Below are 16,373 nucleotides of genomic sequence, written 5' to 3'. Positions count from 1 at the left end.
TTATTGCACACCAGGATCAGTGTGAATACACAGTTATTACACACCGGGATCACAGTGTGAATACACAGTTATTACACACCGGGATCACAGTGTGAATACACAGTTATTACACACCGGGATCAGTGTGAATACACAGTTATTACACACCGGGATCAGTGTGAATACACAGTTATTACACACCGGGATCACAGTGTGAATACACAGTTATTGGACACCGGGATCACAGTGTGAATACACAGTTATTGCACACCGGGATCAGTGTGAATACACAGTTATTACACACCGTGATCAGTGTGAATACACAGTTATTGCACACCGGGATCACAGTATGAATACACAGTTATTACACACCGGGATCACAGTGTGAATACACAGTTATTACACACCGGGATCAGTGTGAATACACAGTTATTACACACCGGGATCACAGTGTGAATACACAGTTATTGCACACCGGGATCAGTTTGAATACACCGTTATTACACACCGGGATCACAGTGTGAATACACAGTTATTACACACCGGGATCACAGTGTGAATACACAGTTATTACACACCGGGATCAGTGTGAATACACAGTTATTACACACTGGGATCACAGTGTGAATACACAGTTATTACACACCGGGATCACAGTGTGAATACACAGTTATTGCACACCGTGATCAGTGTGAATACACAGTTATTACACACTGGGATCACTGTGTGAATACACAGTTATTACACACCGGGATCACAGTGTGAATACACAGTTATTACACACCGGGATCACATTGTGAATACACAGTTATTACACACCGGGATCACAGTGTGAATACAGTTATTACACACACGGATCAGTGTGAATACACAGTTATTACACACGGGAATCACAGTGTGAATACACAGTTATTACACACAGGGATCAGTGTGAATACACAGTTATTACACACCGGGATCACAGTGTGACTACACAGTCATCACACACCGGGATCACAGTGTGAATACACAGTTATTACACACCGGGATCAGTGTGTGAATACACAGTTATTACACACTGGGATCAGTGTGAATACACAGTTGTTACACACCGGGATTAGTGTGAATACACAGTTATTGCACACCGGGATCACAGTGTGAATACACAGTTATTACACACTGGGATCACAGTGTGAATTCACAGTTATTACACACCGGGATCAGTGTGAATACACAGTTATTACACACTGGGATCACAGTGTGAATACACAGTTATTACACACCGGGATCAGTGTGAATACACAGTTATTACACACTGGGATCACAGTGTGAATACACAGTTATTACACACCGGGATCACAGTGTGAATACACAGTTATTACACACCGGGATCACAGTGTGAATACACAGTTATTACACACTGGGATCACAGTGTGAATACACAGTTATTACACACCGGGATCAGTGTGAATACGCAGTTATTACACACGGGAATCACAGTGTGAATACACAGTTATTACACACCGGGATCAGTGTGAATACAGTTATTACACACCGGGATCAGAGTGAATACACAGTTATTGCACACCGGGATCACAGTGTGAATACACAGTTATTACACATCGGGATCAGTGTGAATACACAGTTATTACACACCGGGATCAGTGTGAATACACAGTTATAACACACCGGGATCACAGTGTGAATACACAGTTATTGCACACCGGGATCACAGTGTGAATGCAGAGTTAATGCACACGGGAATCACAGTGTGAATACACAGTTATTGCACACCGGGATCAGTGTGAATACACAGTTATTGCACACCGGGATCAGTGTGAATACACAGTTATTACACACTGGGATCACAGTGTGAATACACAGTTATTGCACACCGGGATCACAGTGTGAATACACAGTTATTACACACTGGGATCACAGTGTGAATACACAGTTATTACACACCGGGATCACAGTGTGAATACACATTTATTTCACACCGGGATCAGTGTGAATACACAGTTATTACACACCGGGATCACAGTGTGAATGCAGAGTTAATGCACACGGGAATGACAGTGTGAATACACAGTTATTACACACCGGGATCAGTGTGAATACACAGTTATTGCACACCGGGATCACAGTGTGAATGCAGAGTTAATGCACACGGGAATCACAGTGTGAATACACAGTTATTGCACACCGGGATCAGTGTGAATACACAGTTATTGCGCACCGGGATCAGTGTGAATACACAGTTATTACACACTGGGATCACAGTGTGAATACACAGTTATTGCACACCGGGATCACAGTGTGAATACAGAGTTATTACACACCGTGATCAGTGTGTATACACCGTTATTACACACCAGAATCAGTGTGAATACACAGTTATTGCACACCGGGATCACAGTGTGAATACAGTTATTGCACACCGGGATCACAGTGTGAATACACAGTTATTGCACACCGGGATCACAGTGTGAATGCAGAGTTAATGCACACAGGAATCACAGTGTGAATACACAGTTATTACACACCGTGATCAGTGTGAATACACAGTTATTGCACACCGGGATCACAGTGTCAATACACAGTTATTACACACCGGGATCACAGTGTGAATACACAGTTATTTCACACCGGGAACAGTGTGAATACACAGTATTACACACTGGGATCACAGTGTGAATACACAGTTATTACACACCGGGATCACAGTGTGAATACACAGTTATTGCACACCGGGATCAGTGTGAATACACAGTTATTACACACCGGGATCACAGTGCGAATACACAGTTATTGCACACCGGGATCAGTGTGAATACACAGTTATTACACACCGGGATCACAGTGTGAATGCAGAGTTAATGCACACGGGAATCACAGTGTGAATACAAAGTTATTACACACCGGGATCAGTGTGAATACACAGTTATTGCACACCGGGATCACAGTGTGAATGCAGAGTTAATGCACACGGGAATCACAGTGTGAATACACAGTTACTACACACTGGGATCAGTGTGAATACACAGTTATTTCACACCGTGATCAGTGTGAACACAGTTATTACACACCGGGATCAGTGTGAATACACAGTTAATACACACTGGGATCACAGTGTGAATACACAGTTATTGCACACCGGGATCACTGTGAATACACAGTTATTAGACACCGTGATCAGTGTGAATACACAGTTATTGCACACCGGGTTCACAGTGTGAATGCAGAGTTAATGCACACCGGGATCACAGTGTGAATAGACAGTTATTACACACCGTGATCAGTGTGAATACACAGTTATTACACACCGGGATCAGTGTGAATACACAGTTAATACACACTGGGATCACAGTGTGTATACACAGTTATTGCACACCGGGATCACTGTGAATACACAGTTATTACATACCGTGATCAGTGTGAATACACAGTTATTGCACACCGGGATCACAGTGTGAATGCAGAGTTAATGCACACCGGGATCACAGTGTGAATAGACAGTTATTACACACCGGGATCAGTGTGAATACACAGTTATTGCACACCGGGATCACAGTGTGAATACACAGTTATTACACACCGGGATCAGTGTGAATACAGAGTTATTACACACCGGGATCACAGTGTGAATGCACAGTTATTGCACACCGGGATCACAGTGTGAATGCAGAGTTAATGCACACGGGAATCAGTGTGAATACACAGTTATTACACACCATGATCAGTGTGAATACACAGTTATTGCACACCGGGATCACAGTGTGAATACACAGTTATTACACACCGTAATCAGTGTGAATACACAGTTATTGCACACCGGGATCACAGTGTGAATGCAGAGTTAATGCACACGGGAATCACAGTGTGAATACACAGTTATTGCACACCGGGATCAGTGTGAATACACAGTTATTGCACACCGGGATCAGTGTGAATACACAGTTATTACACACTGGGATCACAGTGTGAATACACAGTTATTGCACACCGGGATCACAGTGTGAATACACAGTTATTACACACTGGGATCACAGTGTGAATACACAGTTATTACACACCGGGATCACAGTGTGAATACACATTTATTGCACACCGGGATCAGTGTGAATACACAGTTATTACACACCGGGATCACAGTGTGAATGCAGAGTTAATGCACACGGGAATGACAGTGTGAATACACAGTTATTACACACCGGGATCAGTGTGAATACACAGTTATTGCACACCGGGATCACAGTGTGAATGCAGAGTTAATGCACACGGGAATCACAGTGTGAATACACAGTTATTGCACACCGGGATCAGTGTGAATACACAGTTATTGCACACCGGGATCAGTGTGAATACACAGTTATTACACACTGGGATCACAGTGTGAATACAAAGTTATTGCACACCGGGATCACAGTGTGAATACAGAGTTATTACACACCGTGATCAGTGTGTATACACCGTTATTACACACCAGAATCAGTGTGAATACACAGTTATTGCACACCGGGATCACAGTGTGAATACAGTTATTGCACACCGGGATCACAGTGTGAATACACAGTTATTGCACACCGGGATCACAGTGTGAATGCAGAGTTAATGCACACAGGAATCACAGTGTGAATACACAGTTATTACACACCGTGATCAGTGTGAATACACAGTTATTGCACACCGGGATCACAGTGTCAATACACAGTTATTACACACCGTGATCAGTGTGAATACACAGTTATTACACACCGGGATCACAGTGTGAATACACAGTTATTATACACCGGGATCAGTGTGAATACACAGTTATTACACACCGTGATCAGTGTGAATGCACAGTTATTGCACACCGGGATCACAGTGTGAATACACAGTTATTGCACACCGGGATCACATTGTGAATACACAGTTATTGCACACCGGGATCACAGTGTGAATACACAGTTATTACACACTGGGATCAGTGTGAATACCCAGTTATTACACACCGGGATCAGTGTGAATACACAGTTATTACATACCGGGATCAGTGTGAATACACAGTTATTACACACCGGGATCACAGTGCGAATACACAGTTATTACACACCGGGATCAGTGTGAATACACAGTTATTACACACCGGGATCAGTGTGAATACACAGTTATTACACACTGGGATCACAGTGTGAATACACAGTTATTGCACACCGGGATCAGTGTGAATACACAGTTATTACACACCGGGATCACAGTGCGAATACACAGTTATTGCACACCGGGATCAGTGTGAATGCAGAGTTAATGCACACGGGAATCACAGTGTGAATACAAAGTTATTACACACCGGGATCAGTGTGAATACACAGTTATTGCACACCGGGATCACAGTGTGAATGCAGAGTTAATGCACACGGGAATCACAGTGTGAATACAAAGTTATTACACACCGGGATCAGTGTGAATACACAGTTATTACACACCAGAATCAGTGTGAATACACAGTTATTGCACACCGGGATCACAGTGTGAATACAGTTATTGCACACCGGGATCACAGTGTGAATACACAGTTATTGCACACCGGGATCACAGTGTGAATACACAGTTACTGCACACCGGGAACAGTGTGAATACACAGTTATTACACACTGGGATCACAGTGTGAATACACAGTTATTACACACCGGGATCACAGTGTGAATACACAGTTATTACACACCGGGATCAGTGTGAATACACAGTTATTACACACCGGGATCACAGTGTGAGTACACAGTTATTGCACACCGGGAACAGTGTGAATACACAGTTATTACACACCGGGATCACAGTGTGAATACACAGTTATTACACACCGGGATCAGTGTGAATACACAGTTATTACTCACCGGGATCAGTGTGAATACACAGTTATTAAACAACTGGGATCACAGTGTGAATACACAGTTATTACACACCGGGATCACAGTGTGAATACACAGTTATTGCACACCAGGATCAGTGTGAATACACAGTTATTACACACCGGGATCACAGTGTGAATACACAGTTATTACACACCGGGATCACAGTGTGAATACACAGTTATTACACACCGGGATCAGTGTGAATACACCGTTATTACACACCGGGATCAGTGTGAATACACAGTTATTACACACCGGGATCAGTGTGAATACACAGTTATTACACACCGGGATCAGTGTGAATACACAGTTATTACACACCGGGATCACAGTGTGAATACACAGTTATTGCACACCGGGATCACAGTGTGAATACACAGTTATTGCACACCGGGATCACAGTGTGAATACACAGTTATTGCACACCGGGATCACAGTGTGAATACACAGTTATTGCACACCGGGATCAGTGTGAATACACAGTTATTACACACCGTGATCAGTGTGAATACACAGTTATTGCACACCGGGATCACAGTATGAATACACAGTTATTACACACCGGGATCACAGTGTGAATACACAGTTATTACACACCGGGATCAGTGTGAATACACAGTTATTACACACCGGGATCACAGTGTGAATACACAGTTATTGCACACCGGGATCAGTTTGAATACACCGTTATTACACACCGGGATCACAGTGTGAATACACAGTTATTACACACCGGGATCACAGTGTGAATACACAGTTATTACACACCGGGATCAGTGTGAATACACAGTTATTACACACTGGGATCACAGTGTGAATACACAGTTATTACACACCGGGATCACAGTGTGAATACACAGTTATTGCACACCGTGATCAGTGTGAATACACAGTTATTACACACTGGGATCACTGTGAATACACAGTTATTACACACCGGGATCACAGTGTGAATACACAGTTATTACACACCGGGATCACATTGTGAATACACAGTTATTACACACCGGGATCACAGTGTGAATACAGTTATTACACACACGGATCAGTGTGAATACACAGTTATTACACACGGGAATCACAGTGTGAATACACAGTTATTACACACAGGGATCAGTGTGAATACACAGTTATTACACACCGGGATCACAGTGTGACTACACAGTCATCACACACCGGGATCACAGTGTGAATACACAGTTATTACACACCGGGATCAGTGTGTGAATACACAGTTATTACACACTGGGATCAGTGTGAATACACAGTTGTTACACACCGGGATTAGTGTGAATACACAGTTATTGCACACCGGGATCACAGTGTGAATACACAGTTATTACACACTGGGATCACAGTGTGAATTCACAGTTATTACACACCGGGATCAGTGTGAATACACAGTTATTACACACTGGAATCACAGTGTGAATACACAGTTATTACGCACCGGGATCAGTGTGAATACACAGTTATTACACACTGGGATCACAGTGTGAATACACAGTTATTACACACCGGGATCAGTGTGAATACACAGTTATTACACACTGGGATCACAGTGTGAATACACAGTTATTACACACCGGGATCACAGTGTGAATACACAGTTATTACACACTGGGATCACAGTGTGAATACACAGTTATTACACACCGGGATCAGTGTGAATACGCAGTTATTACACACGGGAATCACAGTGTGAATACACAGTTATTACACACCGGGATCAGTGTGAATACAGTTATTACACACCGGGATCAGAGTGAATACACAGTTATTACACACCGGGATCAATGTTTGAATGCAGAGTTAATGCACACGGGAATCACAGTGTGAATACAGTTATTACACACCGGGATCAGTGTGAATACACAGTTATTACACACTGGAATCACAGTGTGAATACACAGTTATTACGCACCGGGATCAGTGTGAATACACAGTTATTACACACCGGGATCACAGTGTGAATGCAGAGTTAATGCACACGGGAATCACAATGTGAATACACAGTTATTACACACTGGGATCAGTGTGAATACACAGTTATTACACACCGGGATCAGTGTGAATACACAGTTATTACACACTGGGATCACAGTGTGAATACACAGTTATTACACACCGGGATCACAGTGTGAATACACAGTTATTACACACCGGGATCACAGTGTGAATAGACAGTTATTACACACCGGGATCACAGTGTGAATACACAGTTATTACACACTGGGATCACAGTGTGAATACACAGTTATTACACACCGGGGTCACAGTGTGAATAGACAGTTATTACACACCGGGATCACAGTGTGAATACACAGTTATTACACACTGGGATCACAGTGTGAATACACAGTTATTACACACCGGGATCAGTGTGAACACAGTTATTACACACCGGGATCAGTGTGAATACACAGTTAATACACACTGGGATCACAGTGTGAATACACAGTTATTGCACACCGGGATCACTGTGAATACACAGTTATTACACACCGTGATCAGCGTGAATACACCGTTATTGCACACCGGGATCACAGTGTGAATGCAGAGTTAATGCACACCGGGATCACAGTGTGAATAGACAGTTATTACACACCGTGATCAGTGTGAATACACCGTTATTACACACTGGGATCAGTGTGAATACACAGTTATTACACACCGGGATCAGTGTGAATACACAGTTATTGCACACCGGGATCACAGTGTGAATACACAGTTATTACACACTGGGATCACAGTGTGAATACACAGTTATTACACACTGGGATCACAGTGTGAATACACAGTTATTACACACCGGGATCAGTGTGAATACACAGTTATTACACACCGGGATCAGTGTGAATACACAGTTATTACACACTGGGATCACAGTGTGAATACACAGTTATTACACACCGGGATCACAGTGTGAATACACAGTTATTACACACCGTGATCAGTGTGAATACACAGTTATTACACACTGGGATCACAGTGTGAATATACAGTTATTGCACACCGGGATCACAGTGTGAATACACAGTTATTACACACCGGGATCAGTGTGAATACACAGTTATTACACTCCGGGATCACAGTGTGAATGCAGAGTTAATGCACACGGGAATCACAGTGTGAATACACAGTTATTACACACTGGGATCAGTGTGAATACACAGTTATTACACACCAGGATCAGTGTGAATACACAGTTATTACACACTGGGATCACAGTGTGAATACACAGTTATTACACACCGGGATCACAGTGTGAATACACAGTTATTACACACCGGGATCACAGTGTGAATAGACAGTTATTACACACTGGGATCAGTGTGAATACACAGTTATTACACACCGGGATCAGTGTGAACACAGTTATTACACACCGGGATCAGTGTCAATACACAGTTAATACACACTGGGATCACAGTGTGAATACACAGTTATTGCACACCGGGATCACTGTGAATACACAGTTATTACACACCGTGATCAATGTGAATACACCGTTATTGCACACCGGGATCACAGTGTGAATGCAGAGTTAATGCACACCGGGATCACAGTGTGAATAGACAGTTATTACACACCGTGATCAGTGTGATTACACCGTTATTACACACTGGGATCAGTGTGAATACACAGTTATTACACACCGGGATCAGTGTGAATACACAGTTATTGCACACCGGGATCACAGTGTGAATACACAGTTATTACACACTGGGATCACAGTGTGAATACACAGTTATTACACACCGGGATCACAGTGTGAATAGACAGTTATTACATACCGGGATCACAGTGTGAATACACAGTTATTACACACTGGGATCACAGTGTGAATACACAGTTATTACACACTGGGATCAGTGTGAATACACAGTTATTACACACCGGGATCAGTGTGAACACAGTTATTACACACCGGGATCAGTGTCAATACACAGTTAATACACACTGGGATCACAGTGTGAATACACAGTTATTGCACACCGGGATCACTGTGAATACACAGTTATTACACACCGTGATCAATGTGAATACACCGTTATTGCACACCGGGATCACAGTGTGAATGCAGAGTTAATGCACACCGGGATCACAGTGTGAATAGACAGTTATTACACACCGTGATCAGTGTGATTACACCGTTATTACACACTGGGATCAGTGTGAATACACAGTTATTACACACCGGGATCAGTGTGAATACACAGTTATTGCACACCGGGATCACAGTGTGAATACACAGTTATTACACACTGGGATCACAGTGTGAATACACAGTTATTACACACTGGGATCACAGTGTGAATACACAGTTATTGCACACCGGGATCACAGTGTGAATACACAGTTATTACACACCGGGATCACATTGTGAATACATAATTATTGCACATCGGGATCACAGTGTGAATACATAGATATTACACTCCGGGATCACAGTATGAATGCACAGTTATTACACACCGGGATCACAGTGCGAATACACAGTTATTACACACCGGGATCACAGTGTGAATAGACAGTTATTACATACCGGGATCACAGTGTGAATACACAGTTATTACACACTGGGATCACAGTGTGAATACACAGTTATTACACACTGGGATCAGTGTGAATACACAGTTATTACACACCGGGATCAGTGTGAACACAGTTATTACACACCGGGATCAGTGTCAATACACAGTTAATACACACTGGGATCACAGTGTGAATACACAGTTATTGCACACCGGGATCACTGTGAATACACAGTTATTACACACCGTGATCAATGTGAATACACCGTTATTGCACACCGGGATCACAGTGTGAATGCAGAGTTAATGCACACCGGGATCACAGTGTGAATAGACAGTTATTACACACCGTGATCAGTGTGATTACACCGTTATTACACACTGGGATCAGTGTGAATACACAGTTATTACACACCGGGATCAGTGTGAATACACAGTTATTGCACACCGGGATCACAGTGTGAATACACAGTTATTACACACTGGGATCACAGTGTGAATACACAGTTATTACACACTGGGATCACAGTGTGAATACACAGTTATTGCACACCGGGATCACAGTGTGAATACACAGTTATTACACACCGGGATCAGTGTGAATACACTGTTATTACACACTGGGATCACAGTGTGAATACACAATTACTGCACACCGGGATCACAGTGTGAATACACAGTTATTACACACCGGGATCACATTGTGAATACATAATTATTGCACATCGGGATCACAGTGTGAATACATAGATATTACACTCCGGGATCACAGTATGAATGCACAGTTATTACACACCGGGATCACAGTGCGAATACACAGTTATTACACAGGATTCAAAGTGTGAATACATAGTATATTATACACAGGATTCACGATGTGAATGCAGAGTTATTACACACCGGAATTACAGTGTGAATGCAATTTTTAAAATGATCACAGTTTGAATACAGTTATTAAGTAGTGATCACAATGTGAATACAGAGTTATTTGACATATATTATCATAGAATTTACAGTGCAGAAGGAGGCCATTCGGCCCATCGAGTCTGCACCGGCTCATGGAAAGAGCATGTTGCTCGTTTTAGCCTTGGTTTACTTATTCTTATTCTGTCACCTTTGCTCATGAGTCGGCAGGTATCTTTCTGATACCGCCACGTGGTTCAAGTCCAAGTAATGATTAATGATGCAACACACCGCTTAGTAAGAGTTAAATCAACGCTCATTTATTATATGCAGCAATTAATACTTACACAATAATCCTACTTCTAGACTACTACCTACCACTAAAGGCCAATACTTAACTTTGGAAATGGCCCACCAGGTCAGGGAAACGAATGGTGTTTCGAATTGGTTCTGAGCCTGCGGATTCAAAAGCTGGTACAAGTCGATAGTCAGGAGCGCCTATCTGGTAGCGATCGCTGGAGTAAGACTTACAGTTTTCTTGTAGAAGGGTCTTGAAGGATGAGAGCCGGAAAAGAAGGGTCGAGTTGAACTTGGCCCCTATTCTTATAGTCCCCAAGGGCCTCCCGCCTCTCGGGGCGGACCTCGTACCTGGTTCCACGTGATTGGACTTGGTCCCAATCACTTGGTTCGATATGCTCCAATAATGGGGGGTGGTCGTTTACCTTTCTTTGTGTCAGCCCCTGCTGGCGCCGAAAGATCTGGGTCGGCTTTATGTTGCTAATTTGTAGCAATTGTTCCCGGGGATGGCTGATTAAAATGCAGATGACTGGGTTGTTGTGATGTTGATGGCTGCAGGTATCGGTCTGGACTGACTTCCCCAGAGGTGAATACACTGTTTTACCTGCAGCTGTCCGTTTGAGTCCTGTTGGCTGATTTTCCCATCAGCCTCTTCCGTTTGCCATTTTAAATCGGGGTTTGGCCATTCTAATCGGGAATCAGCCATTTTATGTGGCTACAAGCACCCTACCGAAGGTCAACACCTCCACCCTATCCCCATAACCCAATAACCCCACCCAACACCAAGGGCAATTTTGGACACGAAGGGCAATTTATCATGACCAATCCACCTAACACATAGGGAGCCAAGTGTGAATACAGAGTTATTACACACCAGGATCAGTGTAAATATAGTTATTACACAATTGGACCACAGTGTGAGTACACAGTTATTAAACTGATCACGGTTTGAATACATAGGTATTACACACTGGGATCACAGTGTGAGTACACAGTTATTAAACTGATCACGGTTTGAATACATAGGTATTACACACTGGGATCACAGTGTGAATACACCGTTATTAACACACCAGGATCACAGTGTGAATACACTGTTATTACGCAATGGGATCCCAGTGTGAGTGCGCAGTTATTAAACTGATCACGGTTTGAATACATAGGCATTACACACCGGGATCACAGTGTGAATACACAGTTATTAACACACCAGGGTCACAGTTTGAATACACAGGCATTAAACCATGATCACAATGTGAATACGCACAGTGGGCAGCACAGTAGCAAGTGGATAGCACTGTGGCTTCACAGCACCAGGGTCCCAGGTTCGATTCCCCGCTAGGTCACTGTCTGTGTGGAGTCTGAACGTTAATCTCCGTGTCTGCCTGGGTTTCCTCCGGGTGCTCCGGTTTCCTCCCACAGTCCAAAGACGTGCAGGTTAGGTGGATTGGCCATGATAAATTGTCCTTAGTGACCAAAAAGGTCAGGAGGGGTTATTGGGTTACTGGGATAGGGTGGAAGTGAGGCCTTAAGTGGGTCGGTGCAGACTCAATGGGCCGAATGGCCTCCTTCTGCATTGTATGTTCTATGTTCAGTGTCAATACGCAGTTATTAAACAGCGTTCACAATGTGAATACACAATTGGAATGTGCAGTGTTTATTGCTGAGATGTATGATTGATTTGTTGGGTCTGGGGTGTGTTTGGCCTGTCTATGATTTTATTGCCAGGCTGATAGAGTGCAGTTTCTCATCGATGTTTTGCCTTTGTTTTCAGGTTCTGGAGCTAGTCTGAGGGGAGCCAGCACTCTTAATATCTCCCACATCATGTTGCTATGGAGACTGCTTCATTGGAGTTGATTAAAACATATAGCAGATTTCCCAACCTCCTGTTCATCATGATCTTCAGCAGCTACAGTAGGGGCGTGTGCCAGGATGTCCTAACCGGTAAAGCCCCTTGTGGAGTCAGCAACACATGATGAGGTTGATTGAATCATGAACAATCTTTTCACAGACTGAATTCTCTGAAGAATAAGAAACTTGCATTTTCCATAGACTCATGGGCCAGGTGTAATTGCAATGATATAAAGTCTGTCTTGTACTTCACAGAGATGATTGCAATAAACAGTACAATTGGATTACCAAGGGGCTGGACTAGAGAGAAGATCGCAGGCCATTCCTTTCTGTGACAGGTCATAAAGTCTTGTCCAGGTAACCTGACTCTAGTTCAGTTTCGGAGCCTCTGTCTTATGGTGACTGGGTTTGAAGTCATTATTTTTAACCTGAGTTATGTTTGGATTTGTAACTGAGGGTGAACTGTCATGAAGGGGTATATTTTTTAACAAGATACCTCAACTACCATGTGTTGGATGAATGTGTCCTTCATTGACACTAACTTCTGTGCAATCAGATAGAATAAAGGTGTTTCAAACTGTGGTGACACTGGGGTCTGTGAAATCCCTGAGCTTTAATCATCTCGATCTGTAACAGCTATGGATGTAAATATAAAATGACAGAACATTGTATAGATCACTAGAGGCTGTGGTGGGAAACAGTTTGCACAGTCACAGGGGAAACGCAATTCCTGCAGTGACACAAGGCTAGATATGGTGTGCCATTGACACAGTCTGACTGTGAGGGCAGGGGCAAGGGTCTGACTGTGAGGACGGGGGCGAGGGTCTGACTGTGAGGGGGGGGGGGGGGCAGGGTCTGACTGTGAGGGGGGGGGGTGCGAGGGTCTGACGGGGAGAGGGGGGGCAGGGTCTGACTGAGGTCGGGAGCGAGGGTCTGACTGAGGACGGGGGGAGGCAGGGTCTGACAGGACAGGAGCGAGAGTCTGACTGTGAGGACGGGGAGGGGGGGCAGGGTCTGACTGTGTGGATGGGGGGGGGGAGAGCAGGGTCTGACTGAGGACAGGAGCGAGGGTCTGACTGGGGAGGGGGGGCAGGGTCTGACTGTGAGGTCGGGAGAGGGTCTGACAGAGGACGGGGGTAGGCAGGGTCTGACAGGACGGGAGCGAGAGTCTGACTGTGTGGACGGGGGGGGGGGGAGAGCAGGGTCTGACTGAGGACGGGAGCGAGGGTCTGACTGAGGATGGGGGAGGGGGGCAGGGTCTGACTGTGGGCGGGGGCGAGGATCTGACTGTGGATGGGGTGGGGGGGCAGGGTCTGACTGTGAGGACGGGGGGGTGTGCAGGGTCTGACTGTGAGGACGGGGGATAGGATCTGACTGTGAGGGCGGGGGGGGGGGCCATGGTCTGACTGAGGACGGGGGCCGGGCATCAGCCTGGCGGTGACGGTTTGGGGGGAGGGGGGCACGCGAGAGGCGGACCATGGGTATGACTGGAGGGGGATAGTGTGACATGAAACTGGCTGCAGGGATGGGACGAGAGTGTGGCAGCATGGGGTGGGGTCACCAGCCTGGCAAGAGTTTGGCTGGGTGGGGATGTGGCACTGCCCTGGCTATGGTGGTGTGGGAGGGGCACCAGCCTGGCAATGGGGCCAGGCTCCAGCCTGGCTGCTGCGATGGCAGCGAGGGTCTGGTTGTGGAGGGTGGGGCACCAGCCTGGTGGCGGGGGCAAGAGTTTGGTGTTGGTGGTGGGAGCAGGGCACTGTCTTGGCTGCGAGGATGGGTGTGGGACACCGCCCTGGCTGTGGGGGCAAGCACCAACCTGGCTGCAGGGTTAGGAGCAGGGCCTGGCTGCGAGAGTGCACTGCTTTTTTGTTTATCTGCCCTCAGTTTTTTGGTTAGATGGAGCGTGGCTGAGGCAGGAGCAGCATCCTGATGTTCAGGGTAAAATACTGACCTTTTAACACAGTCACCAAGCTTTGTTGGACCTGCTTCCTGTGGTTAAATCTTTACACAGTCCAATGTTTCATTTTAGTTCTCTCGATTAGTGGTGTTGAAGATGAAGCTTAATTTATCGATTCAAACACTACATTTCAATCACATTTTTGTACATTTTCCACTCTCGTACTTTGTTTCTAATCATCTGACTATCATTAAAAGTTTTTTCAAGTTATTTGTTTAGTGATTGGTTTTCCTAATATCCGTATAATCATCTCCTGCTTTTAAACTAACACCATAGTTAAGCAAGTGCTCACTTGTTGTACATTCGTGAAGCTGCTGCTGGCAGACTCGAGCTATCTCTTCAACGTCTCTGCTTCATCCGCACAAAACCCCTCTTCCACTTGTACAATAACTTGACTCATTCCACCATCTCCACTCACCTTCCCCAAATGACCTTGGCAGCGAAATTGACAAGTATTCAACAGTCAAAGTCATGAGAACATTGTTTTTTTTTTAATTTAGAGTACCTAATTATTTTTTTCAAATTAAGGGGCAATTTATCATGGCCAATCCACCTACCCTTTGGGTTGTGGGGGTGAAACTCACGGAGAGAATGTGCAAAATCCACACTGACAGTGATCCAGAGCCAGATCGAACCCGGGTCCTCAGCGCAGTTGGCAGCAATGTTAATTGGAACATCGTTGATGGAAAACTTTCTCATCAGAAACTGGAAGCCTTGATATTCCCTCACCACCCAATGGCCTTGACATTCGGTATCATCCAATTAGTTAACAGCACAGCATGGGTCAATCCATGCTCACTATAGTTAGCTGATGGCTGATCTGTATCTGCCTTGCTTCATCATCCCTGAATGTCTTTACTGAGCAAAAGTCTACTTTGAATTTTTCAATATTCTGGGTGAGAGTTCCAAATTTCCCCAACTGCAGCGCTGCTTCCTGCCTTTACTGCTAAATGGTCTGGCTCTAATTTGGGG

General features: G+C 44.5%; 1 protein-coding gene across 2 annotated transcripts in view; it reads left to right on the top strand.

The window, feature by feature from the left end:
• cop1 (COP1 E3 ubiquitin ligase) overlaps positions 1-14,026 on the top strand; it is a 380,546-nt gene extending 366,520 nt beyond the window's left edge. For both annotated transcript variants that reach the window (XM_072511804.1, XM_072511803.1), the window contains exon 20: positions 13,368-14,026. In XM_072511804.1, the coding sequence (XP_072367905.1) occupies positions 13,368-13,385 (18 nt within the window). In that variant the 3' untranslated portion in view covers positions 13,386-14,026. The remainder of the gene's footprint in view (positions 1-13,367) is intronic.
• The last annotated feature ends 2,347 nt before the right edge of the window (positions 14,027-16,373 follow it).

This window comes from Scyliorhinus torazame, chromosome 7, assembly GCF_047496885.1.
Source record: "Scyliorhinus torazame isolate Kashiwa2021f chromosome 7, sScyTor2.1, whole genome shotgun sequence".
Taxonomy (NCBI): Eukaryota; Metazoa; Chordata; class Chondrichthyes; order Carcharhiniformes; family Scyliorhinidae; genus Scyliorhinus; species Scyliorhinus torazame.
Note: the sequence above shows the minus strand (reverse complement) of the source record. Positions and strands in the feature narration are given on the sequence as shown.